Source organism: Pleurodeles waltl, chromosome 2_2, assembly GCF_031143425.1.
Source record: "Pleurodeles waltl isolate 20211129_DDA chromosome 2_2, aPleWal1.hap1.20221129, whole genome shotgun sequence".
Classification (NCBI taxonomy): Eukaryota; Metazoa; Chordata; class Amphibia; order Caudata; family Salamandridae; genus Pleurodeles; species Pleurodeles waltl.
Window position 1 is genome coordinate 991393973 of NC_090439.1, and position 27212 is coordinate 991421184.

The following is a 27212-nucleotide window of genomic DNA, read 5'->3' on the forward strand; positions in this document are numbered from 1 at the left end:
CGCCATATTACGAGCAGTAATATGGCAGGGTGGTCCTTACACAGCAGTGTGACATTGGCGGTTGAACAGCTGACATCCACCCCCTCCCAGACGACCAACTCAATGTGGACTGCTGTGCCGCCCAGACAGGTAGTTGGACAACCGGAAGGGGGGATGTGTGTGTGGTAGGTGCATGTGTGTGGTGTGTGCACGTATGTGTGCGAGCATGTGTGTATGTGTGTCGGAATGGGTGTGCATGTGTGTGTGACTATATGTGTGCATGGTGGTGGGAGAGTGAATGTATGTGGAGGGTGAGGGTGTATGTGTGACTGTATATGAATGGTGTGGGTGTGTGTGTGCATGAATGTGGAGGGAGGTGCATGTCTGTGTGCGAGCGAGTGGAGGTGCATGTCTGTGCAAGCGAGTGGGGGTGCGTTTCTGTGTGCAAGGGAGTGCGAGGTGCGTGTATGTTTGTGTGTGGACGTGTGGGGATGCATGTGTCAGCGACAGGAATGGGGATTCCTGTTGCCGGGTACATTACTGCCAGGGTTTTCGTGCTGGGATGACCGCCGTGAAAAGCCTGGCAGTTTGCTGTCTCGTTATACGGCTGGCGGTCTTAGGCATGCCTCTGGCCCAGAGGAGCTCACCACCAGCCGCATCTATCTGACCGCACCCGCAGGACTGGCGGTGTTGTGGCAGTTTGGCGTTGGCCAAACCGCCCCACTCGTAATGCGGCGGTCTTCACTGCCGGGACCATGGCGGTAAGACGACCACCGCGAGTGTGGCGGTCCTAAGACCGCCACACTCGTAATGATGGCCTCAGTCTCCCATGTGGTATGTTGGCAGTTGGTGGCGATCATGAGATTCTAGCTACTAACTTGCCAAGGCAGGCTTTTGAGCTTTTGCAGCCCTGGAGCTGTAACGGGAAGTCAGCCAACTGACTCTTGGAGTTCATTTCTTCTGTCTGGGGCTCAGGTCTTGGCACCACAAACACGGGCCTCACTTTGCTTGCCCAAGGAGAAGCAGGTGCAGTCCACTCATTTGTACAGTCTCTCTTGCCAGGTCCAGGGAACAGCAGGACAGTCCTTCTTCTTTCCTAGCTCCAGTACAGGCATGATCTGAGGTCTGAGTGCTGGTGATGCTATATTTATGGCCAGAAAGTGCCCTCTTGGGATGCGGAGGGGTACTAGCCAATAGACTGTGTCCCCTCCTGCTTGATGACGACTTCCAGCAATGTGTGGCAAGTAGCCATCCCAGGAAGCAACATTTTGCCCACTTTCAAGATGGCAGAACATCTCTTTCCTTGTGTGAAGCTTGGTAGCCCACCCTAGAGTTGTGGCTAGCTCAGCACTACACACCCATGGGAAAACTGGTTTGACCACTGTTTTCCCCTCTCTGTCCCCAACGCCAACCTGGCTGCAATAACAAAAGAGAAGCCTCTCTTGTGTGTGTCCACCATTTGCCTTTCAAAAGCGGCTTCCCCTTTGATGCTCATCTTTTGGTCTCACACTAGCTTTCTGTCAGGGAGAGGGGACTCCTCTCTCAGTCGCAAACCTCTATTCTTTTGATTGCTGAGAGTCTTTTACACTTCTTCCCAGGAAGGCAGAATGCAGTCTTGTGGCCAGCATTTGAGCATGACCACTAGAAAACTTGGACAACAGATGGCCAACTTTCTAAAAGTTGCTTTTACTTAAAAGTGACATTAAATTCAACTCAAGCATCAAGGTGGGTTTAATGTAATGATTATTGTGATACCTGGAAGTATCAACTTTAGTAGTCTCGTTCAGAAGTTAGCCCAGCTGAGTCTTCAGTATATAATCCTGTACTTGCCAATGGGGCTGCTAGCTTTTCCACAGTAAAAATGACAATTTAGGGTTTGTATTGTTAGGCATATGAAAATGAACCCAATAGGTCTGCTGTAGGGATGACATACATATTAAAAAGGGCAGTTTGGACATTATCATTATTTTAAAGGAAAAGTAGTAGTTTAAAACGGAGCTACCATTCTACAGTGACTGACTGAGAAACATGTTTTACTTTGTCTCACTCGGGGTCCCACAATAAGTGCTACAGCCCCTGAGGGACACTTTAACATACAGACTCTGGGTACCACTGCACCAGATTCCAGGGACTTATACATAAGTCAACATATGTCAAATGGTTATAAGACAATCAAATATACACAGTTGTGGGTAAGAGCACTGGCACTGATGTCTCATTAGCAGCCCTCAGTGCACTCTCAGAGTCATTACACAAGTACCTAGTTGTCAAAAAGTGGTGCAAAAAAGGGGATGAACCAGCAAAAAGCCTTTTCCTCACACATATTTTGATAAATGCATTACATTGTACACAAATATGACTACAACTATGTTTTATATTACAATAATGTTAAATACTAACTGCCCTTCACACACATCTCACAAGTTGTGTACAATAGTTTGATCCTTCTCGTTACTGGCCTCTGGTGCACGTCAGCGTAGTCACGTTTAGATTAAGGGGTCAGGATATGACTGGTGTTGCAGCCCTTTCGAACCTCAGGTTCATCCTCAAAAGGAACATCTAGGCTCCTAAAGGACTTAAAGAGGAGAACACCTTATAATTGATCTTACTTTTGCTGGAACCATTATAAATGGTTGCAGAATCTTATTTTGATCTGCAATCTGCTGAACAAATTAATTTAGCTTATGGCAAAGTAACTTTGGACATAAAAATAGAAAACAATTAAGTAATAGTATCTGATTGGCATTTATCTTCCATGACGTAAGTCACAAACTGGCGCCTTGCTCAATTGATGCCCTATAAGTAGTCGCAGAAGACCAGATAAAATTAAAAGGCACATCCTGGACAAAATGAGTTATAATTACATGTATCTTCCCTTTTTTGTACTGGATCAAAAAGAAACTGAATTCGTCAGTAATGGACAAGCAAAATACATCATGAAAGTACTTGCCTTTATTAAACAATTGGGTGAAGCAAATAAATTGTTTGCACTTTCCATTTTTTTATGAATGTGGTCTAATAGTGCAGATTTTCACAGTGGCAAGGAAGAAGAAGAAAATTCATTTTTGGGAGTTGAAGAACCTCTTCTTCAAAACTATCTCACTGATTTATTTTAGTAAGTAAACAAAACCAGTTTTGATTGATGTAAATCTTCCCATTCCTAAAGGAGATTGGAATTTGTTATCTTGGGATCCTGAGGGTAATCCATTGATGACGTGTCATACAGGCATAGAACTCACACCCTCTACAGTTTCTGCAGGTTGAAACCACAGCTTTACTCTGATATGAGCAAAAACATATTCCAAATGATCCCCCTGCATGTGGTGCTTTTGGGGGAGAGGGGCACTTTCCTCATCTGGATCGTCAGTTTTTTATTTTAAAGGGGCATCTGTGCTTTGCAGTACTGTAGGTACAGGATAATTAATCATGTCTTGTAAATCAGACCCTGAAACAGACATTTTCTATGCAGCTTCATTGTCAGGCTAGGGCTCAGAACCCGATCTCCCTTTAGAGGGAGGACAAAGGACGCAACACGTATTACTAATAACAGGAATCACACTGAAATATTTTTAGACATTTCTACTGAGGACACCCACTTGTTGGCCCTGGGACTCTGGTAAATTTCATGCATAGCTGAAAAATAGAGCCAGTGAGTGGTAGGCCAAGCCAGATATTATTTTCACTACATAGATGTGTGGGATTATAATTGATACTAGAAACTCACATATTCAGTTCAGTCCCCCCCAACTTCTTTAGCGTGAGCACAGATGATAAGTAGCACATCTGTTGCCTTATCTGTTGCTCCTGTGAGGTGTCTCCTCTATATGTCTGGACGCTTTCTAATCCTCCTTTGACTTCTGATTGCTTACAGTGAAGTCTGACTGCATTAAATTATAAGTAGACTTTGTAGAAGCAAAGTCAGCTCAGTTGAGCTCAGAAACCAGAGATTAGTCAGCTCTTAGATTAAGATAAAGTAATTTATTACGTGCACAAAGAGACTGATCAACCTGGGAGACCAAGTCCGAACAGTCTAAAGAAGGAAGTAATACATTATCTTTTCTTCTATCAAACCACAAGGAAAGTTCGTACATTTCATTGGTTCTCGACATTGACGTATGATAATTTCTTCAACATTGCAAGAGGTGTTACCATTAATTCTTCATAATTGACCATATATAGTAAAAGAAAGCATAGACAAAGAAATTAAAGAAAATGTCCTACGTGTCTAATATTGCGTGATACATTTTTCTACAGAACTGAGAACAACACGTACACAGGAAGGTACATTTCTAAAGAAAGATTGCTTCAACTAGCATGCAATGATATTTCATGGAGGCTGTTCCAATAGCAAGCCTTGTGACATAATGTGTTCCGAGCAACAGTAAAATATCAGTAGCCATAGTTCATGTAGGTCATTAGTTGTTCAACAGAAACAGGCCTAGTTGTCATTGGGTACCACAAGGCCTAACAGGCCCAAAATGGATCCCGGGAAAATGCGATTCCACATTCCGCCCTCTGATACTCAATGACAACTTAAACTTTGTGATGAAGGGGTACCATTTCTGTGGTGTCGCCACTCCTGGTGTTGCCTTTGTTTTCTAGTTGGCAGTGATGTGCAGTAGCCTTGCTGCAGGCATTCTTTATTAGGATTGTCATGAAGGAGAGACAAACTCTTATCAGCACACATAGAGTTACAAGTGCCACTATCCCTATTACCAGCATTTCTATCAGCCATGATCCCCAATCTCGGAACCAGGCCTGAACGTCCCCAGTATTCCTCCTATATCTGTTGAAACCAACACTTCCTTTGTCCCCTTCTATATCTTCCTTATATTTCCTATTGCCCCTCTGATACTACCGCTGTTGTCTGGAATATATATGCAGCAGTCTTGATGGATCACCTGACAGAGACCACCATCTTTTGCTGGAATGATGTCTAACGCCATTCTGTTTTGAATCACAAAGCTCTTAGAACCATAAGTTTCTCACTGACGTTTCCCAGGGCTGTTGTTGTGGAGCTCGCCAATGTTTCCACTAACTCCACCAATTTATGTATCTGATATTCGGAATGCACAACCCCTGGTGGTGGTATCAGCACTCCTAATGTAGCTGTAGCCTTATCTACCCCAGAGGGGGTCCTCCTTCTGCGTATTCTCCCAGGGGCCTTATCCATTATTTGGGACAAACTTGTCCCATGTGTAATGCGTGGCAATACACGCGCCGGGTAGCAGCAACCCCGCCACCCAGGTGGCAGCTTAAAATATATAGAATTTCCCCATACAAAAAATATGCTCCGTGTTTCTGAGAGGCTCACTGATAAGCCTTTGGGGCTGTCCCATGTTTTGTCTAAGTTGGAATATTTGTAGCATTCATTGATGCCCACATCTATGCTGATATTGTAACATATACTGGCATTCAAATATGTTGCTGAGGGTCCGTTAGGGAGCTGGTGTAACTACCTAAATGCTGGCCATAATTCACTATTCAGCTTACTTTTGACTGGGACGCTGCCTGTGGTGTACTGAATGCATCATAGTGCCTTTTTCTTCTCCTTTATTCTAAGAAATGGGCTGCCCACATCTTCAAATGTCCTGTCTTCTACATACCCCTTCTACCTTTCTTCTTTAAATGTGGCAAAGAGTTCTTGCTCTCCCGGTAGAGAGACCAATTTCCCACATACTGTTTCATTTCTCTGTTTATGTAATCTACAATCTCTGTTCCCTTCCATACTTTTTGTTTGTGGTCTAATACTCTCCAACACCCTTTCTATCGCGGTGCTAACAAAGCCATTGACCACCTCTTCTTGTACTCTGGTGCGGCTTTTTATTTTTCCCTTCAGTTTCTTATCTAAGATATTGTTCACTATATGGCATGCAACATACTGGCTAAGTAGGATGTGTGTGTAATTTGCAGTCCCCTGAACAGTATTGGGCAGCTGGGTGCCTATACAGCACTCAGAGACATTTGCAGCTTCTGTATACAATCTAACCATCTGTACAATTGCGTTGTCAGCATAATTTTCCTCAGTCTCACCCCATGGTTTCTGTCCCCTGCAACCCACCTCTTCCAGCAGGCCTGTGTCACTTCTCTCAGACGTATTCACGTACCCCTCTTCACTTTTATTTATATAATTATACTCATCCAAAAACGGTATATAAATTTCATTTGCATATACTATTATTATTATTGTCAATATTATTCCTAGAACTGGGGTACATATGGCAGTCACTACTGCAGGCCACTTCCTTTCTTCTTTCTTTCTTCCAGGCATGATCCTTTTTACTGATGAAATAATATCACAGTCTGTTCGTTACCCGAAGTCTTGAGTGCGATCCTTATGTTGCTATTTTTCTTTTTCTTGTTATTGTTCTTATTTTTTTCTTAATTCTCTTGTTCCATCGGAGGTACCTCACAGTGTGGTGTCAGAGGTTAACTAGCACTTGACGCCAACCAAGGTAGTTTGTAGATGTATGCAGACAGGACCGACTTGCACCCTATGTCTTCTGAGGTGTGCGGCACAAGCAGTCCTATGTAGAGCCACCACAGGACCCACTTGCACCTCCTTCCTCCTGTAGGGGGCGCAGCACGAGCAGTCCTGTCAGTGTTGTCTTATCTGGCTGGTCGATCCGAGATTGTATCTCTGCGGTGGTGGTGGATCTTTCATCAGCACCGCAGGTGGCTGTTGAAGATCTGTTGGTCCCTTGTCCTTTTTAGTGTGTATGCTGTGGGTCCAGGAGGTCAGCCCCTCACACTTGACCGCTGTAGCTGTTGTCAGTAGGATCTGGTAAGGTCCCTTCCACTTCGGTTGTAGACAATGGCGCCTGGTGTGGGCCTTGACCCACACTCAATCTCCAGGCTGCAGTCCGTGATCTGGTGGTGTCTCTTCTCCCAGTAAGGCCTGCAGTTCCTGGCAGTGGAGATAACGTAATGTCTCTGTTATTTTTCTGCAGTATTGTAACAATAGTCACTGCGAGTGGCACTACGGACATGTGGCCTGCTATGTGCATGGGGCTCCCAAACACCACCTCGTGGGGCTTAATTTAGTTACGTGTCGGGGGTGCTTCTCATAGCAAGCAGTGCCAGCAGCAGTGCATCAATCTATGATAGTTCAGTCGCCACACATGTTTTCCCTATTTTGTTCTTTAGTAGCCCATTTTTCCTCTCAACAGCTCCCTCTGCTGGCGGGTGGTATGCGCAGTGCAGCTTATGGGTGATCCCTAATCTTTTACAAAGACCCTGAATCACATGTGAAATTAATCCTGGTCCATTGTCAGAGCTTAAAAGAGTCTGCACCCCAAAGTGTGGTATTAGCTCTTTTAGAAGGCATGTAGCAACTGTCTGTGCCTCGCAGTTCTTGGTGGGGTATGCTTCTGTCCATTTGCTAAACATGCAAACTATCACTAAGACATATTTGAACTTGTGCATAGGTGGCATTTCAATGAAGTCCATTTGAAGACTTTCAAAGGGTCCGTTTGGCGGTGGGAAGTGGCCTGGAGCAGTGGGTGTACCCTTGCCTGTGTTGTACTGTGCACAGATAGTGCACTTTTTACACAAATGCTCTGCACATTGCCGAAACTTGGTATTGAACCAACACTGAGAAAACAGACGGATCATCCCATCCCGCTCCACATGTGAGGGGCCATGAAAAAGGCAGGCCATGGAGGGGAGTAACGTGGATGGCAAACATATCTTCCCATTTGGGGCTACCCAAACAACCTCTTTATCTTCTCTGCAGGCACCCCTCTTCCATTCTTTTAATTCTTGCTCGGCAGCCTGCTGTTAAACACTTTTGTGATCAAAGTAAGCACTTTCTTCCTTAGCCAGTGGGGCAGATGTAACCTGTACCATTTCATAGTCACTAAATCTGCAGCACATTGGAAAATATCGAGGGACTATCACAGAACCCCTGAGCTAACCTTTCCCATGTCAGCCGTTTCCCTTTGAATTGGAAAGCGAAGAGGTACTGGGATCCCTATGTAGGGGCACGGAGAAGAACGCATTGCTGAATTCCAGAACAGAAAAATGGGTGGCTGTTATTGGGATGCTGGATAGGATGGTGGCTGGATTTGGAACCACTGGGAATGATGGTATGACTGCCTTATTGAGTTCTCACAGATTTTGGACAAATCGGTACACAGGGGCCCCATCGGGCCCCTTGGTGGCCTTCTTTACTGGAAGAATCAGGGTACTACAGGGACTGTTCTGTATCTCTCCCTTAATATTCCCTTTTTCAGGAGGTCCTCTATCACTGGCGCTATGCCCTCCTCCCCCTCTTTGGATATTTTATATTGAGGCACCTGTGGCAGTGATGCCCCGAGACTCAGTGTCACCCATACTGGGGGGTAATCTAATATCCTCCCCACATCTGTGCCCAGACCTCGCTAGGGACCGAGTCTTGGAAGTCTTGTGGGAGGCCCTTCACTTGCACTTTTTCTTGGTGATCACATCTCATAAATGCCTGCAACATTATCCAATTCTGCTTACTTTCCAGAAATACCCCTTCAGGTGAGCAGCAGTGCACTGTAACTTGCATAGGAGGTCCCTCCCCAGCAAGTTAACTGGGCAATGTCAACCAAAGATAAAGTGATGTTTTACGATGATAAGGCATACTTTGAATTTCAGTGGCTGTGTTAAATATTGATTCACAGGTTGTCCTGTCATTCCTACAGCTGTTATTTGTGTTCCTGATAGTGGTGCATCTGGTACGTCGGATGCTTTCAGCATTGTCCTTGTTGCTCCTGTGTCCACTAGGAAGGGTACTGTTTTACTCAATACTGTCCTGTCAACATACGGACCGTCTTGATCCACTGATATTACTGGACCCATAAAGTATGTTTCGGGTGGAGGCGGGTATGGGAACCGATTGTCCTCCCTGTTCCACTGTCCACCACTGCCCCAGGGTGGCAGTGGGGTTGAGGTGTTTGTGACCTGTCCTGGTGTCTGTCATTAGCGGGGCATCAAATACATTGTCAGTGCAAGGCGGGAGTGGTGTTCCGTATTGTTGTCTCAGCTGACTCCTACCTCTCTGTCCCCTTGCTAAGAGGGGAACTCTGCTTTCCAGTGTCCCTGCTGGTTGCAGGGAAAGCATGCGGTGCCCGGAGGGGGTTGAGAGGATGCTCGCGCATTTTGCCCCCTGCCCCATCCTCTGCCCTTCCCCCTGCCCTGGCTACCGCTGTAGAACCCCTCCTGTGCCACCATTAACTTAATCTTGTCTATTTTTGTCTTTTCTTCATCTGCCTTCTGCAGATGAGTTTGTTAGTTTGCACAGTACCTAGCTGCTGCTAATACCTTGTCTATAGATTCCTGTTGCCAGCATACAAAATATGTGTGTAAGTGCGTCTGAATGGGCAGTTGTAAGCCATATACGAACATAGTGACAAACGCTGGCATTGCCTCACCTAGTGCGTTTTTCATCACACTGCTCTGTTGATATACCTGAAGGAGGCAATCATAGTAACTATTTGCACTCTCACTTTGTTCTTGTTTTGTATGTATTATTTGTTACCAATCTACCTTATCTTCTGGCATCTTTCCCTTTGCGTACTCCATTACCTTTTTTCCTGCCTTCTCTACTTCTTCCTTTTCCCCTCTGTGAAATAGTGTATCCAGGTCTCTCCAAAGGAACCCTCCCATTGCCACTATCCTATTTAATTCTGCATACCACTTGTGGAGCTCTTCTCACAGTTTGGGAAAGTCCTTGGTGAATGACATCAAGTCACTTCAAGACCAAGATATATGGACATAGGACGGTGCAGGGTCTTCTTCCCCTGCAGATGACGTTGGTGCCACTCTTAGGTGCAAAATATTTATTGTTTCTGCATTTGTTCCTGTTGCTAGACCTGTGATAATCTGTGCTGTGTTGATGCCCTCCATCAACTTTTTCCACTTTTATAACTTGAGTACTGCATATTGCAGTTTCTCTGTCAATTTGCTATTGTCCCAAGAATACAACTCTTTGTCTGTAAAGCTTAACTGGGAGGTGTCACAGCTGTACTCCTGTGGTAGAGGGTGCCTGAGCTTTTGGTGTGTTGTGTGTATTTCAGGTGTACTTGAGGAGCCTGGGCCATTACCTCTGTACATTCTAAGGTCATTATTTCTTCCCTGTGTATTCTGGTATTCTCCCTTTCTATGTCTGCAAGTGTCATCCTTTTATCAATCAGATCTGTTAGCAGGGTACAACATTTCGCGCTGTCTGATTTGAGAAACATTTTCAGGAGAGCTGCTTGGTGTACGCTCCTTAGACTGGGTGTTTGATATGCTGTCTCTCCTGCTCCCTGGCGTTGCTGCAACGTTCCATAGAATGTTTGTCAGGAGGTCAATATTGTGTTGTGTATGGTGTGCATAGATGCATATGTCCCCGATCACCTTCCTTATTTCCTCCATTCCCATATCATAATTCCCGGAGATGTCCTCGAATCTCTGCATCCAATTTGTTTTTAACAGGGATGACACCTTGCCTCCCTTCCCTTCACTCTCTCCCAGTAACTGTTCGCTAACCTTGCTAATTTTTTGTGCAACATGGGCGGCTTCCTTTTTTATTTCCTGCAGCAACAGAAGGTCTGTTACAGCTTTGAGTTCTGTTCTTTGTTCTTCCTCTTTTACCAGGCGCTGTGCCAAGGCACGGGCTGCTGCCTTCGCAGCTGAAGACAGCTGAGGAGGTTGTGACCCTGTTGCAGAGCCCTCGTGTTGTTCTTTTCTATCAATAGCAACTGTCTCGTTGCTATTCCCTAGCCTCCCATCAGTATGTCTTATATTAGAGGGTCCTCTTTGTCATGGCCTATGCATCTTGTTCCTGTGATTGTGCACATACCACAGGAAGAGATGGGAATGTCCCACTACTTTAAGTGTTTTTTCTCTCCAACCCTCCAATTTTTCTTTCACTTTTTTCTCTAAATAAAATCATTTTTTCAGTTCCAGCAACTCTTTATGCACTTTCTCCTTCACATTGCTAGTCGCACGCAAATCACGCAACACAGCGTCCCACATCCAGAATGCGTCCCACTCTAAGCTTCTAATTTTCCTCCCTTAAAGAATCAGCATCTGTCGCAAATATGACAACTTATTCATGTCATAGGTGCTAGTCTTAGGAAAATGCAAGTCTGGTCTCCTGGCCATCAACTTATGCCTCAAAACCTTGTCTAACAGCGACCTGATGCGCTCGGGAATCTTTAGGGGGGCTGGGCTTATGGATATCCAAGTATCCCTTACTCAGAGGGTTCCCCATGATTGATCCTCAACTGTCCCTTTTGAGGCTACACAGACAATACAGCTGTACTTAGAGTGGGAAAACAAAAAGATGTCGGCAGGATGTCCTTGCCGCTCATTCCCAGTAAGATATGAGACATGTGTGTCTCAAGCAATCAGACAGTCACCTGCCAGCAGCATTTGTCATTAGTGAAGCAGAGAGAGCATTTCCATTTTTACCACATTGCACTTTATTCTTGTACACTATAAGCATCCACAAGTTGGAAATAGGTAGAGGCCAAAGGTGCTGTCTTACCGGCGTCCTTGCACGGCGAGAAGGAAAGATGACAGAAAGGTAAGGAAAGAAGTTCAGAATTCCGTACCCTTGCGATCCTGCCCAAGAGCAGTTTGCGGCTGTATGGAATTTAAACCTGGCCCGAATCCATGGGAGGTAGCAGACAGGTGAGGCACAGGCAGTGAACCCTTCACACAGATAGATTCATACCACCCAGCACGAAAGCGGGGGCTATCCCTGAACCGTGACAGTGCCTCCTACCCTTTGCACTGGGGGCTCCTAACAGTGAAGTACCTTAGACAGGAGCTACAATGAGAGGGAAATGATAACACAATTCGTTATTACAATTGCAATATGACAAAATGTGTCTAATGACATATCTGCAGTATTCTCTGCATTTCGGTCTCTGCAGGGGTCATAATGATAATCATAAACATAAACTTTGGTCCTGGTATAATAGCAACCTAAGTCAGTCAGTTTCTACAGTGTACCAATATACCCCATTTTATTTCATCAACCTCTTCTATCATGAACCCACTCACATTCACCCTCAGGCATACAGTTTCAACTCATCCATTTCATGAAACACAGGCTACTGTCAACAATATAGCACACCACACCATATCTAATACAATCAGGAGTCATGCATGCTCACACGCCATTCAAAATAACGCACAATACACCTGTGGCACACAAATAAACACAAATCTGTATAGAAAAAACAATAATCACAGAACTTCAATGCAATCGATAAAACAAAAATCATCAAAGAGCAGTGCACCTCCTGCCCGCTCCACTGGAGTGGAGAACTACCACTCAACAACACCTGGGCACCTCCTGCCCACTATCCTGAGGTGGAGAACTACCACCCTATCTGGCCAGATTATTCCTCCCTAGCCCCTCTGGCTGGGCACACCAGTGCCTTGCACCCCAACCCTTCCGGTTGTGGACACTGGTGGCACAGCTCCTCCGGCTGTGACCCAAGACAGCTCCTCCAGCTGTCTACAACACATAGCCCCACCAGCTGGTATTAACCACAAAAGACGTCCATACCAAATACAAAAATAGAAAGAAAGGAAACTAAGCATTGAAAAAGTAAGAGGGGAGGAAATGCTCTAGTGAATCCCAGAATCCGACGAGTGGCGGATGGCCACCAACGGAAAGTCCGGAGCAGCCACTGGAGTATGGGCAGAGCTATCGGCATGCCAGTGAAGGCAAAGGAACAACATAACAACAAAGAAGAGCAGGCTGAAAGGAACAGAAACCATCAATATCAAAAGAACCCCCAGCTCCATTAATAAGTAAATATAGTTCCCAGGAAAATGTGATTCCACAACTTCTATAGCTATGAGTTTAGACTTCAGTATAACTGAGATTACTTCTTTCTGGAATGTGACCATGGCCTTTTATGTCAGAGTGGTGCTTTGGCCAATGCAGGTATGAAATCATGGAAATGAAAAATAGTCTCTGTGACTCTTGCAGAAAATGTCCTCTTTGAGCGGTTCCTGGGCCAGCGTCAAAGTATTAATAAACGGCTTTGTATTTTGATTGAAATCACAGCTGGCCACAAGTGCGCATGCGCACTAGAGTGCTGGCCATAATGGTGCCAGTTCCCTTTACATGTATGCGTGTTGTGCATGCTCAAATCACTGGATCTCTGATTCACAGGCTCAGTGAACTCTGAACTCTGCTGGCTTCACATCTCTAACTGAGCTGCATTGTTTAATCAACATGCTCCCAGAGCCATTGTGCTTTTCTTGGTCTCCCTGTGGACTTTTAAGAGTTTAAGTCTAGTTCTCACAAACCCAATAAGCTACATCTGCCTGCCTTGCTACAGCCCTCACAGAATGAACCCATCAAGTGCCCCTACACCACTGACCCACAGGGTCATGCCAGTCTATGAGACCTTACCAAAGCCCACATAAACTGCGTCAGCATCAACAGGACAGTGCAAATGTTCCCAGGGGCTATATCCCCCATCCAGTGCATGATATAATTGCTAATACCTAGATGTTTATTTTTCTAGACCCTTTTCACCTCAACCCTATCCATCAGGGTTTCTAGCAGTAGCTTTTAACTCCTTAACATCACCTCCCTTGATAGGACCTTACCTGATGAGAAAATATGCCAATTCTGACTTTGTAGACCGTTCGCCAGGAAAACTCCAGGCTTCTTGGACTATCCACAGCTGTTCATGAGGCGCAGGTGCATGGCAGAGAGCATCGTTTGGGCTTGTGACCACTTCTCCTACCTCAGTGACTGGTGTTCATGGTCATGTACAGTGCCCATGGGCCTCAGTGCACAGCCTCTGATCATGCCCTCCGCCTTCTCCTCGTGCTCCAAAGACTTTGTTATATATAATATGACTGTATTGTTTCACTGGCAGGCAACAGATGTAGATGAGAGCAACCCATTAAATCATGAATGATAAAGTCATGAAGTGATATGTCATCTGCATATACGGAGAATGACTACTGCTCCAATTACATTTACTTGTAATACGTAGATTCATGCCTATTAGGACTGACTCATGAAAGCATTTATGAGTACAAAAAACAATACTACTGGTCTGTGGACATCCCTTGCAGTCTCTGAATCATGCAAAGAAACTGAAATTTATTTGCAACAAAAAATAGGTTTTTAACCCTTAATGGAGTCCTCTGCTCAGTTCTAACTCTGAGGCATATGCCCATCCGCGGGACCACATCAATATTTGTTCTGGTGAGGAAGGAATAGTAGTCTGCTCCTGTCACCCAAATTTCACCTTTCTTATCCATTCATGACTTTACTTTAATGTTTGTGTATAGCTCTGCACTTCGGCCATTTTCCCACCTACAAAGCTATTTTTGATTTAAAGCAAGTGGGAACCCGTATGTATGCCCTGAATTGTTGTGTACTCGCTGCCCAATGTGCATGAACATGTTAAAATTCCAACAGCGAGGTGTAGTTTCCTTTCGAAATATTTTGTGCAGATACATCAAACAAGACTATATGGACTTAGCAAAACGAAATAATGTTTTCTTAAGTGAGATCAACAATAATTACAGACATGCACTCGCCAGCCATGTGATTGCTTTTCACTTTTTTCGATTATTACCAATTTATATACAATGTATGAGCCCATGGTGGATGGAAGGTGCGCCTCACATTTCTGAAGCACGCAAGTGGCAGGTGTGCTAACATCATCTTCCTACATTTATAGAATGAACAATGCATGTTACTAGGTTATGGAGTTCAGTTCGATCAACAGTAGGATTCCTTCCGGGCAACACTTATTATGTGCCTTTTGTGACTAATCAGTCATTCTGGGTCTGAACCCACTGGCAATTCCTCATTTCTCCGCAGAGTTCCACCCACTGACAGTGTCTGTTTGACGAACATCGTGTCCCGAGTTCCATCAAAACCCAGTACATCCCACGGGGCCAATAACCTTTGTTTCCGTCCCCTTCAGAATTAACAAGGGCTTTGTGATCGAGGCCTTGACGTGGGAAAATACTCCAGGATTTACATTTAATGAATATATGCTATTTTGGGATATTGAAAACCTACCAAAATGGTTTTTGATGAAAGATGGGGAGGAGATGATACTCTAACACAAGTGTGATTCTAACACTCTGCAGTAACATGGCTGTTTCTACAATCCGCAGGAGGAGGGCCTGGAGGAAGCAAAGGAACTGATTAAGAAATCAGATTATGCATCACAGGAGAAAATGAGGACGGTCCTCGGTGACTTTGTCAACCACTGCAGGTAGGGTACATTGAATACACGTACGTATAAGGATCTGTATAGTGCAAACTTAGGGACAAAGCGTGTGAATGCTTCACTGTACGCTAGAGGTATAGATGAGGTTACAATATTTGCAACTTATTTCTCTCTACCAGGTTGAAAGGGAATTAACAAATTCTTATCTTTTATGTTATTTACTCTTTATTCACCCTTAGTTCCATGGACACCTTTTCTCTCTCATTCAAAGCGAGCCAGACTCCCTCCAATGCGTTACTCCAACCCCTCTTTCATATAAATACACGCACGCATGCACCCCCAAACCTCACCTGATATGCTGTAGTATTCTGTTTATACTTTGAACAAGCTATGCAAATGCAAAATAAGACTTTAACATGAAAGCACATTTTTACAAAATGGGACTCATTGATGTCTTGATTTTCTCTGATACGAACATAGACTTGCCAAGAGTGACACAGTCTCACAAATATCTCCAGGCCGAGCCACATCTTGACATAATTGTGGCAAAACAACGAGTCCTTATTATGACTGTAGGTAACAGGCGGGGATATGTACACAGAGGATATTTCAAGTGAGTTGGGAGAGGTATTGAAGGTGCAGTTTGGGGGATGTTTACAGGTGGGTTTCCAGAAGACAGCAGAGTACATTCCATATTCTGAGAAATGAAGAAGCAAGGAACACCTTTTAGTTATTATGGTCTTAAAAGCCAAAGATCATTTCAAGAACAAACAATTCACCACTGTGAGGGCGAAGGACAAATGCTTTGTCAACCACTCTGTGAGTATTTTAGAAATATTTAGAGCGGGTGGAGGGGTAGGGGTATAAAACAGAGGCATATCCGTTGTGATGTGACTAGTGTATATAGAGGCCAAGGGTTTTCACCAGTTCTTTCCCTGGACGCTTGCTTATTTTGTTTAAGATATAAATGGGTGCTCTGAGGCATTTTGTACATCAGTTGCACGTGAGCAGCGAGATCTCATAAGACTGAGATGCACACTGTCCTACTCTCTTTTCATTGATATTTGTAACTCAAGCAAGGGCTAATGTGGTATTATTAGCTCTCTTGCATCTTTTGATTTTATGGATATACTGCCAAAACGTTTGCAGGCTTGATTTGGAAAGATGACTCATACCTTGCTATTGATCCAAACTGTCCTTCTGATAGTTGCTTTCACAGTACAGAGTCAATCAATCAGTGCTTGTAAAGTGCAGCTGCTCACCCGTTAGGGTCTCCATGCGCTGGGCGCATTAGGAAGGGAGGGGGAGTGCAGCGTATACCGGTGAGGTGGTTTAAAAAAGCCATGTCTTCAGTTCTTTGTGAATCTGAGGGTCATATTTTTCAGATTGTCCTTTTCTGATGGTTTCTTGTATTTTGAAATAAAAGAAGATGTCCGAGTGTCCCCTGTGATTGTTCCCAGAGATTATGGCCCACTGAGCTCTACTCACGGGTCTCCAGAACACCCGGCATTGTAATTCCCTTTTCTCGTGCTAGAAAAAGCCCATGCACACATGCTTTATCCCGTTCAGTCTTCTGCAGTGCACGTCATGTGTGGTTCACTGCTGGTTAAAGACACCCGCATTTGTTTTTTTGTGCCATGTTCAGTGTGGTTGACATTAATTAATTAAATAAATAAATGGGCAATCAGTAGCCGGATTACCGAGGCTGCAGTGACAACCCCCTACGCCATGCAGGGACTGGTTGGTTTGTTAGAGGGCACGGATCATCGAGATGCAATTACTGCCACCGACTTTATTCTACTACATTTCCAAAAACATGGACATTAGAGTGAACAGCCACAAAAGAGAGTTTTTAGAAGAACCACAAATTGTGGATGGAAGGGTTCAAGAAGACTCACAAGAGCAAGCATTTGCAATGCTATATGCCTCGCATTTTCTTGAGTTAGAGCTACTGGCATTGTAAATTCATAACCGCACTTTCCTTGCCACATAAATTGGTCAACCCTGCCTCATAGTTTTGTCTTTTTATGCCATATAATTTCACTGGCCCTGAATAAAAGTAAAGCACTTCCATGTACCTTATTCCTCTATCTGCAGAAAAAAATGAAAATGTTGCTATTTAGCAGCATTTAATTGGGCAATGCTTAATTGAAGCTTGCTAATGTGTTTACTGAATGCAAATATGTGCTTACAAAATACACAATTTCCACTTAAAAACTATAGTCGAACCACGGAACACATTAGCCACATGGAAAATAAATATTTTTTAAAAGCTAATGCCTACATATTAATACAAATGTGTCTTTTAATATCTATGTTTACGTGTTGTTTATTGGTGTGTCCCATATAGTGTTTGGCTGCAATTTACACTGTTTAGGTGTGATACACTACACAAAGTTTTATAGCATCTGATAACATCACTCCTGTCTACAGAGCAAGCCAGCCAGTCATTTACACTCTTTCATCTGGGTGATGCTGCCCTTTCACAAGCACACGCTAATGTTTCTGCTCTGTGTTTTTTTTTTATGTTAAATTTTCATCTCCCCAGCTGTCTTTTTTACCTCAATTTGTTGTATTTCACAGTGTTTACAAGTAAAGAGTGATTCATGTTGTTGTGTTAAAAAATGTCTTCTACAACATGACAACATCTTTCTGTTTAAACTTCCAGCCTGGCAGCTTGTTTATAGTTTGGAGGGGAAGGACATTTTCACATGTTAGAATTTGCATTTCTAATAAATTATTTTTTATTTTGCCCACAGTAAATCAGTGAGGCAGAAAAATAACTGATGGTCCTTTAACGAAAATTGTTTGTTCCCTGCATCGGAACACACCGGCTCAAATTAAGCACTGCAAACATAATAAGTGTGCCTTCTTTAGATCCAGCTGTTACTCTACACAGAAGGCTGATTTATTTTTCCTTGATAGCAAAGCCATAAGCTTTATGTTTTTATCTTACAAGACCCACAATTGCCTTGTCAGCATACATGAAAAGTATGTTTTTTTTAGGTTCAGCTGTCACTTTACACCGCACGCTAATGACTTCTGCATATACTTTTACGAGTACTGAATACTGAAGCAGGCGAATTTGAAATTGCAAAGAAGCAAATTTCCTGTTGTTTGTGTTGCGCTTTCATTTTAGTTTTGTTATGACTTTCTCAGGTGTCTCTTTTGGTCATACTAAATGCAGCGCTGTAAGCAAGAGATGAAGCTTGGAATTATTATAAGGCAGGGCAGAGGGTTAATGTGGCTGCTGCAAAGAACGTGTTGTAGGCAGGTCACAGACTGCATTCAATCTTCAAATGTTAAAATAACTCTGGTGATTAATGTTATTTCTGGAGAGAGAAAGTACTTTCTCTAGTGGAAGCTTGGACCAATTATAAGGTAGTGCAGAAGGTTAATGTGCCTGCTGTGGAGAACATGAACTAGACAGATCAGAACTAGCAACTAATGTACCAAGCTCACATGAAAGGCGAAATATACGGGCTGCTGGGAAGCAGCTGAAACTTCACTGGAAGGACAGATGGGGATTGTTTTTGTTAAAGCTCTTTTCCCCTTCGGAGGTGTTTCTGAAAGCGATTGAAACCAGGGACCGGTTCAACCTCTTCGCTCCTGATAGCCGGGGAGGATTTTGGTCTGTGCTCCGTTTCTAAGCAGTATAGTGAAAAACAAAAACATGAGCTGCTTAGAATTAAATATTCCAAAAACACAGGATGATCGGCCTGTGCCCTTAAAACCGAGGCTGTTGTGAGAGGAAGAAAGGGTATAAAAGAGAAATAAGTACAACACACACCAAAGACATGATCAGCAAACAACTAATAAAAAAATGAAAGTAGTACAGTTTCACATAAGCGAGCCGACGGCCTCCATGAGCATCAGCGTGAAGAGACACAGAAGGAAAAACAAGTTCGCTCGCAGTCAAAGATATTGGCAAAAGTGCAATTAGCTATGTAACAGGGGCGATGGCCAAGGTAGTAACAAAACTGCCCTAAGGAGGGACAAACGTAAAGCATTTACCGACAAAAAGAAAGTATTTTTGAAAATCAAGCCCATGAATGAGTGATAGTGAATGGTGTGCGATGGGCGTGGTTGAAAGCCCAGATACATACCAACACATCGGAAAAGCAGCGAATCCGCGCTGCTATACTCGACCTAAAAAGGGCAAGGTGGAGGAACGTATTCTTTGCAGATAAATAACCAGTTTGTCAAATAATACATCCCATGTAAGAGTGCAGCTGTAATGATAGGCGGGATCCCCATTGTTGCAACCTGTGCAAGTTGCCTATGTGTTCCATTCAGCTGCAACAAGTTGTGATGCCTTTACTGGATAACAGCAATGGTGCAAGCATTTTGCATCTGAAGTGTCATCATTGAGAATAAAAGGTTATGGGATTGCATGAGGTCCAGTAGGGGTTTCATACAGATGCACTCTTTGGACAGTGAGTAACCCAGTAGATGCCACAACCCACATGTGGACAGTGAGAACCACGAGTAAAACCCCCAGTAGATCCTACAACCTAATTGAGTCTCAAAGGAGCAGAATTATCTCATTCAGACCTCTGTTTCTCAAAAAAGAATGAATATTAACACTAATTTAGGTCCAACTTTCAACTAAGTGTTGACTGAAGCCTTTCCAGAAAGCTCGCCATGTGAACTGAGCTGGGAACGTCAAGGAAGAAAAGTATCTTTACCTCATTCTTGTCCAATACTCTTAAAACCATGCCTTTATGCCAACTCCATGTCCCATGTCATGAGGGTAGTCCCACCTGGGAGATCTATTTTTTTTGTATGATAACTTTTTTATTATAACAAAAAGCAATCCATACTATCTCTTCACAATTAATACAATAACGTCTAGGCCAGATCAAGACCAGGAGCCTCCAAACTATTCTGCAATAAGAGCTACTTATGTCCAATGAAAATGATCCCGAGCTACTAATATCAGAGCTTTAATAGTGGCCACATCAGACAAGACCACAGTAGTAGCCACCATATGAAGATTGCTAGCAGTGATTACCTCAGTGAATAAGGCACAGTTGCCAGCGGTAATGCAAAAATACTTTGCCAACATGGAATGCCTTTCCATGGATAATACATAATACCCTTAGCTGCAATACCATGGCACCTAGTTAATAATATTAGTAACAATTCTCCCCAACGCCGCATTATTTATCATTTAAAAATCATCTTTAAATATACTTTGAAAGTCAACCATTTCGCTCCAACTTAAGCTTATTACTTCCCAAAAATCACCCATTTTCATCTTGAATGTACACTTTTTAATTTGTGTGTACATTTATTTATTCAATTAACCACAAGCTTCCAATGTAGTAGTCTGGGGTGCACACAGGAGAGCTACTTATAGGTAGACAGAGAGCTACCTGTAGCTCAAGAACTACTCGCTTGAGAACCCTGATCTAGACATATGTCAAACAGACCTCTTTAGATTTTAAACTATTTTGACATTTTAACTGCTTGCTGAAGGATGGAGCACAAGGAACTATTCAGCAAGTGCTTTTAAATCGCAAGTTTCTAAGTTATTGCTAAACACAGCGCCCACCTGAGGTCAGCGGCCCCCAATTCAGGTCAGCACCCGGTACAGCCGCACCGCCCTAAAGCCGGCCCTGTGTGCACATTAGACTAACCCCTTCCAACTCACAGATCAGGGAGGTGCTTAAGACATATATCATTAAGGAGCAACTCATCAGTCAGCAGTAAGGGGCCCCATTGGTTCCACACCCACCCAAGCACAATGCAGGGAGGATTCTGTCATGTAGCCCCCCTTAGCGAGCTCATATCACCTCCTTACACTCTCGACGTACACCGTTTTGTTGCTCTGAATCAACGTTGACACTGTAAACATCTGTATCTTAGTACACAAACTCGCACTCACACGTACAAACAAACACACAGCAAAAAACATGCACAAACATGCATACACGCAAACGCACACACAAATACATGCAAACTCGCTCACAAACTCTCATGCAAACATGCACACACGCTTTCACATAAACATTCATCAACCCGAAAACACGCAAAAACACACTAACTCAAATACACACGTGCACACACACATGCGCACACTCAAACAACAAATAGCGTTTGTGAAATACGATTGCATTAAGAGGCAAATATATGCAGAAAGTTTATAATGTTTTTTTCACCACTTTCATGTGAGAATTTACGGCAGTGACACCACTGACACACGTTCAGTCATTTTATAGCCCCACACCCAACACACACTGCAGGAGCTGTGAGCAGCAAACACATTTCCAAACGCATTCGTTTGTGACACTAAAATAAACCATCACGATTGATGTAAAACCCTTAAGTAGCAGTCAGTCCTTAATTGTAGGGCAGACTGTTTAGACCTTACGGACCAGCAACAAGGATTAGGTTCTAATCTTAGGAAAGATGTGAAGTGGTGACTCACGATGTTGCTGTCTCTTTATTATGAGTTCCTGTTTTCTATTTCAGAGTGTTCAGTGGCATTGTGGAGAAAAAATCGAAAATCGCTAATCAGACTGCTCTGGACAAAAAAAGACTGACATTATGCAAGCAAGAACTGGTAAGACACACGCAAACACCTGCACACACACATCACCTGATCAATTTACAATCCATCAATTGTACATTAATTATTACAAAACAATTTAATGGAACCTTTCTGCGGACATGCACGCTGTATGCGCGCTGCTGTGTCTGCAGTCGTTCTACTTCCTGCGTGCTAGAGCACCCACGCTCTTACGTGGCAAACTGGTCACGTTTTCCACATTTCAAGTGCTAATGGAAACTGTCCACTCACTTCTGCTAGACCATCTTAAAATAGATAAATAATCTTAAAATCCGCTTTTCTCATGAGAAAGAGCAAGTTATTTATTGCCTTTAGGAGCTGGTGTGTCCTTTACCCTTTCCCAAATGAAACACAAGCAAAACAACTTTCAGATGGATTTAGTTGGGCTACTTGTGTCAATAGGCTCAATTTACGAAAACAGTAAGAAATGTACCACTCCTTCCATCATGAACTAGGCCGAGAAGGCCAAGCTAACTTGTTGAGTACTTAGATCAATCACCGCACCAGTATTGGGTGGGACCATGCTCGTCGGAAGGTGGAAGGTTCCTGACACAGAGCTGTCATATTCCATTATCAACTGAGGTTAAAGTGTTAGACTCGATAGTTAGTCATCTGGCCCCAAATTGAAAGAGACGTTTCGGCATTTGATGCAAAGAATCTTTGTCATGACTTAGATTGCTTGCGCCCCTCCTGACCATGGGAAAGAATAGAAGAAGCTGGTGTTCCACGGACAATGAAGTTAGTGGTAGCGCCAACTCACTTGGGAATAACTTGTGCATCTGTTGTTGGTTTTCTTTTCAGGAGGCTATGTCAAATGTTGCAAGTGCAATCGTAAAACAGAAGAAGATGTCCAACAGTGACATGATGCGTGAAGTTCAAAGTGACATTGAAAAAATCCGCTTCCTGGTCGATGAGGTATGATTGAAAAATATGTACAAGCTTTCTTATCATTATTATAGCTGATGCCCTGGTGAAGGATTCATTGCGTGGCTAGACATGGAATTTCTTCTCACTGCGCCATGCAGCGTTTTAGTGATTTACTGATTTAGTGTCAAAGTAGCAGTGCAGTGCATTCATTATGAATTGAGCATTAATTACACTTACTCACTTGTTTTTGCACTTCGTTTTACCACCAGCTGCCTTTATTGCTCATTTTTTTTACCACAAAATATTCAACCAGGCACATAAATTCAGTTACTGGATTTAATGTTCCTGTCGGAAATATCCCAATCACCTCTTCCATATTACTTGAACATGGCAACCACAGTAGGCTTAACGTTTGGCCTCTTTCCTTACGCATGGAAATGCTTAGTTACTTATCTTGATAATTGGGTCACATGGAGAATTCATTGGGGGGTCTCTGAAATGCCTTGGCTGTGGGGCACATGCATGGTAAACACAGGTATGTGGGCCATGGGGATGATGTTGGAACCTGTCAGGAGTCCTGCAGGCCCGCCACAGCTCTTCCGGGGGTATCTAGAATGGCCTGGGTCTATGGTGCAGTGACAGGTTTCTAGCATGCCTTGATGCCTTGTGGGAGGCTGGTGGGAGAGGATGGGGCAGCCACAAAACAACAAGCATGTCCAGCTTGAAAGTGGCCCCTTGCAAAATTTGAGAGATTGGGTCAAGAGTACCTTCCTTCTTCAAGCAAAGAGTGAGGACCCATGAGGAATAGACAGTGATGGGCAGCAGATATACTGACTAGCAGTGGAACATAGATGATGCTTCCTGATCATTGCCATTGTCCAAATTGAAAGAGGAACCAGCCTTACAGATGTTCTCTAGGAGTAGTATTAGATTTTACTATCCTGTAGCTCTGAATAGCTATTCCCTGTGGCTTCTCCCTTGGCTCAAATGCTGAAATTTCGAAGCATGCTAAATACATCCAGAGCTCTCAACAGATCATAGCATAATGATGGGCCATTACATCCTAAGAGAGGCTTTATGCCAAAGAACGGCAGAATAAACTAAGAAAAGGCTCACAAACCATGGTACGGCGCCTTAACCAGAAACCCATAGTCCTCTATATCTTTGGTGCCAGTAGGGCTAGAGACTTCCCTATAATCACCTTTTCTCATTTTTAGAGTACTATAACTCTAAGATTTTTATAAAGGTGTTACCTGTTTTCAAAGACTTAACCCCTACTAAACCTTTACTAGGAATTAATTCTTGTTACATGTGTGGTTGTCATTTTGTTATACTGCCTCACCCATCAAGAATTTTAGGAGGTCCAACTTTCCATCTCAGGCCAAATCCGAGTGAGAGAGGACACGTGCATGTATGTGTATGCATGTGTTATTTGCATGTGTTATTTGTATACTGTGACCGTAGCCAATAGCCAGTAAAGGGCTGTATAGGATTAAAGGCAAAGATACATTCAAAGAGTAGGTGGAGAGTTAATTGCATTGTCAGAGGTCACTGCATGGTAACATAGTGAGTTTGATAGAAGTGCGTCTTTAACTCTTCCTGAAATTGGAGCAGGGTTGGGGTAGTCTGATAGCTACAGAGATATTGTCCCAGATCCTGTCTGCATAGATGGAAAAGGCCTACTGCCTTGTCCTTCTTTTTTCACACTTCTTTTGTTTCCAGTGTTTTGCAGTCCTGGCTGCGAGTGTGCCCAGAGCCCCCAGCGGTAGTGACCACACCAAAGATGCTGGGCTGCACGTCGACCATTGCCACCTTTGGTAGTATTAGATGGTGCCTGCAGCTTCAGACTCTGGGAAAATACCTGACACAAGTAAAAACTGTTAGTTTGGTACAGAAAACCGCCCGTTAAATGTCAGCACTGTGTCTGTCATACACGGACCTACCATTTGGTGTACTAATAGTTTCTGGTTGAAAGATTTGATTGGTGACTAACTGCATGACGTTTTTCGTTGAACAGCTTGAGCGTTATGTATATTTATATATAAATAGAAGTTTAACACTTTGCTTTACTTCCTTCCCAAAAGCCACAACACACAGTGCCTGACGTGTTCATCTGGATGCTCAGCAACAACAAACGGGTGGCCTACGCCAGGATCCCATCCAAGGACATCCTTTACTCGCCCGTGCTGGAAGAGAAAGGCAGCCACTGTGGCAAGATCAAAACCCACTTCCTCAAAGTGAGCTATCCTTAATGTGACTCTTTTCATGTCCTGCTTTGCGATGGTGAACATGCTACAATGTCCCCCGGGGGACCACGCGCAGCGATCCGTGCTTTCTTTAGATGGCTGTAGAGTGTAATACTGTGCGGTGCCAGCAAATTGCAATTTTTGATGGGCTGACCATGGGCCATTAGAGACGAGCTAGGCCGCCTATGTGCATTAACTCAGGCTTAATGTTATTGCGGGATATATAAAAAATTGTTATTTTTTTCCAGAATTAGAATTTGATGCGGTAATGCCATGCACTGATGACCGCTGCACGATGGTTCCTTCAGATTCAATGTCAGCTAGAATTGTGGTTTCGACTTAAAAATGCCATTTCCAATAATATAGTTTTATTTCCCGAAACCTGTCTATTGTGAAAGTTATTAACTTAAATTGTTTGAGAGGCTTTATAATGTAAACCAGTGGTTCCCAACCTCTTGACTTCTGTGGACCCCCATTTTATCATTACTGAAACCCAGGGACCCCCACTGAATCATTATTGGAATCTGGGACCCCCCCACTAAGTCATTACTGAAAGCTGGGGACCTAAACTGTTAATATTATTTAATTTTCTAAGCAGTCGCAGATCCCCGAGGAGGCTTTGCGGCCCCTCAGGGGCCCACAGACCACAGGTTGGGAACCACTGATGTAAACATTATCAGTCAGTTAAAAGAGAACAAGTGACCATTTATAGAGAAGGAGACACGGGCAATGGGACGCAGCATGAGGCCTAAATTCTGAGTACTGTGGTAATTGTGGGGCAGCAGCAAACCATCTGTGGACGAATTACATATAGTGAGCCGGGGGCAACGGACTTGTGTTCATGCTTTTTTGAGTCACTGTGGCCCTATGGCATGCAAAAGGGGTCATAGACCCCTTCTGTAATACTGTTGGTGATGGCAAACATGTAGTGCCAGTGCTGTCTTCAAAGCCCGACCCTCACTTGCATGGGAGAGTTGCCCCATGCGAAAGAGGGAATCACTCTGCCCCTGTGCCCACGCCATGTTACAGACATGAATGCAGAGGGAAACATGCCCTTAGGAGGCACATTGAAAGTGTGCCGCAAAAAAAGTGTAGCACTGTAAGTGCACTCACTGAGGGCAGACTTCTGGATGGAAAAATATGATTTTGAGGATGCCCCAAAGATAACTTTGCGTGTGGGTGCAGTCACTCACAGAGCGGCACTGCGCTATTTCACCGAATGCGCTACCCACAGGGCAGGCACAAGTCTGTGGCTGCTCCGCGGGCGGTGCACTCTTTGTAATAAGGTGCACTGTCCCTGCTTACACTTGGCACACCTGATTATACATGATTGGTGGACCAAGGAGCAAACAAGGACCATGCACCCTGTATGCAATACGTGCCCTGGAAGCTTCAGAACCGTAGCAACTCCAACATTTCCTTTAGCTTGTAGATTGTATATGTTATGCCACGTTACATGCGTTTATATTCTACCTCTTTACCACCACACACAGGTCATCCTCTCGCAGAACAGATCATAGTGAAAAGGAGCATTGTTATAATCAGGAAACCTATATTGGACAACAGATACAGTAATTAATAGATTTATGCTATCTGTTCAAGAACTTTAGTAGATGAACCTAAACATTGAATCAAATATTTTCTTGTTAACCCCTTCACTGCCAGGCCTTTTCCCCCTCCTGTGCCAGGCCTTTTTTTGCCTATTTGGAATAGTTCTCGCTTAGGCCCTCATAACTTTTTGTCCACATAAGCTACCCACGCCAAATTTGCGTCCTTTTTTTCCAACATCCTAGGGATTCTAGAGGTACCCAGACTTTGTGGATTCCCCTGAAGGAGGCCAAGAAATTAGCCAAAATACAGTGACATTTTCGTTTTAAAAAAAAAAAAATGGGAAGAAGGGACTGCAGAAGGCTTGTGTTTTTTTCCCTGAACATGGCATCAACAAAGGGTTTCTGGTGCTAAAATCACCAGCTTCCCAGCTTTCAGGAACAGGCAGACTTGAATCAGAAAACCCAATTTCTCAACACAACTTTAGCATTTTACTGGGACATACCCCATTTTAAAATTTTTTTGTGCTTTCAGCCTCCTTCCAGTAAGTGACAGAAATGGGTAATTTGTGTAGATCCTACAAGGGTTTCCTACAAAAAAATATTGAAATTTAGGTGAAAAAAACAGAAATTTCTCTCTACGTTTTACTCTGTAACTTTTTCCTGCAATGTCAGATTTTTTAAAGCAATATACCGTTATGTCTGTTGGACTCTTCTGGTTACGGGGATATATAGGGCTTGTAGGTTCATCAAGAACCCTAGGTACCCAGAGCCAATAAATGAGCTGCACCCTGCATTGGTTTTTCATTCTATACCG

At 43.6% G+C, this 27212-nt stretch overlaps 1 protein-coding gene across 1 annotated transcript in view; it reads left to right on the top strand.

The window, feature by feature from the left end:
- FER1L6 (fer-1 like family member 6) overlaps nucleotides 1-27212 on the top strand; it is a 682981-nt gene that overhangs the window by 409993 nt on the left and 245776 nt on the right. The window contains exons 15-18 of the mRNA XM_069220715.1: nucleotides 15106-15206; nucleotides 21639-21729; nucleotides 22537-22650; nucleotides 24687-24839. Of these exons, the coding sequence (XP_069076816.1) occupies nucleotides 15106-15206; nucleotides 21639-21729; nucleotides 22537-22650; nucleotides 24687-24839 (459 nt within the window). The remainder of the gene's footprint in view (nucleotides 1-15105; nucleotides 15207-21638; nucleotides 21730-22536; nucleotides 22651-24686; nucleotides 24840-27212) is intronic.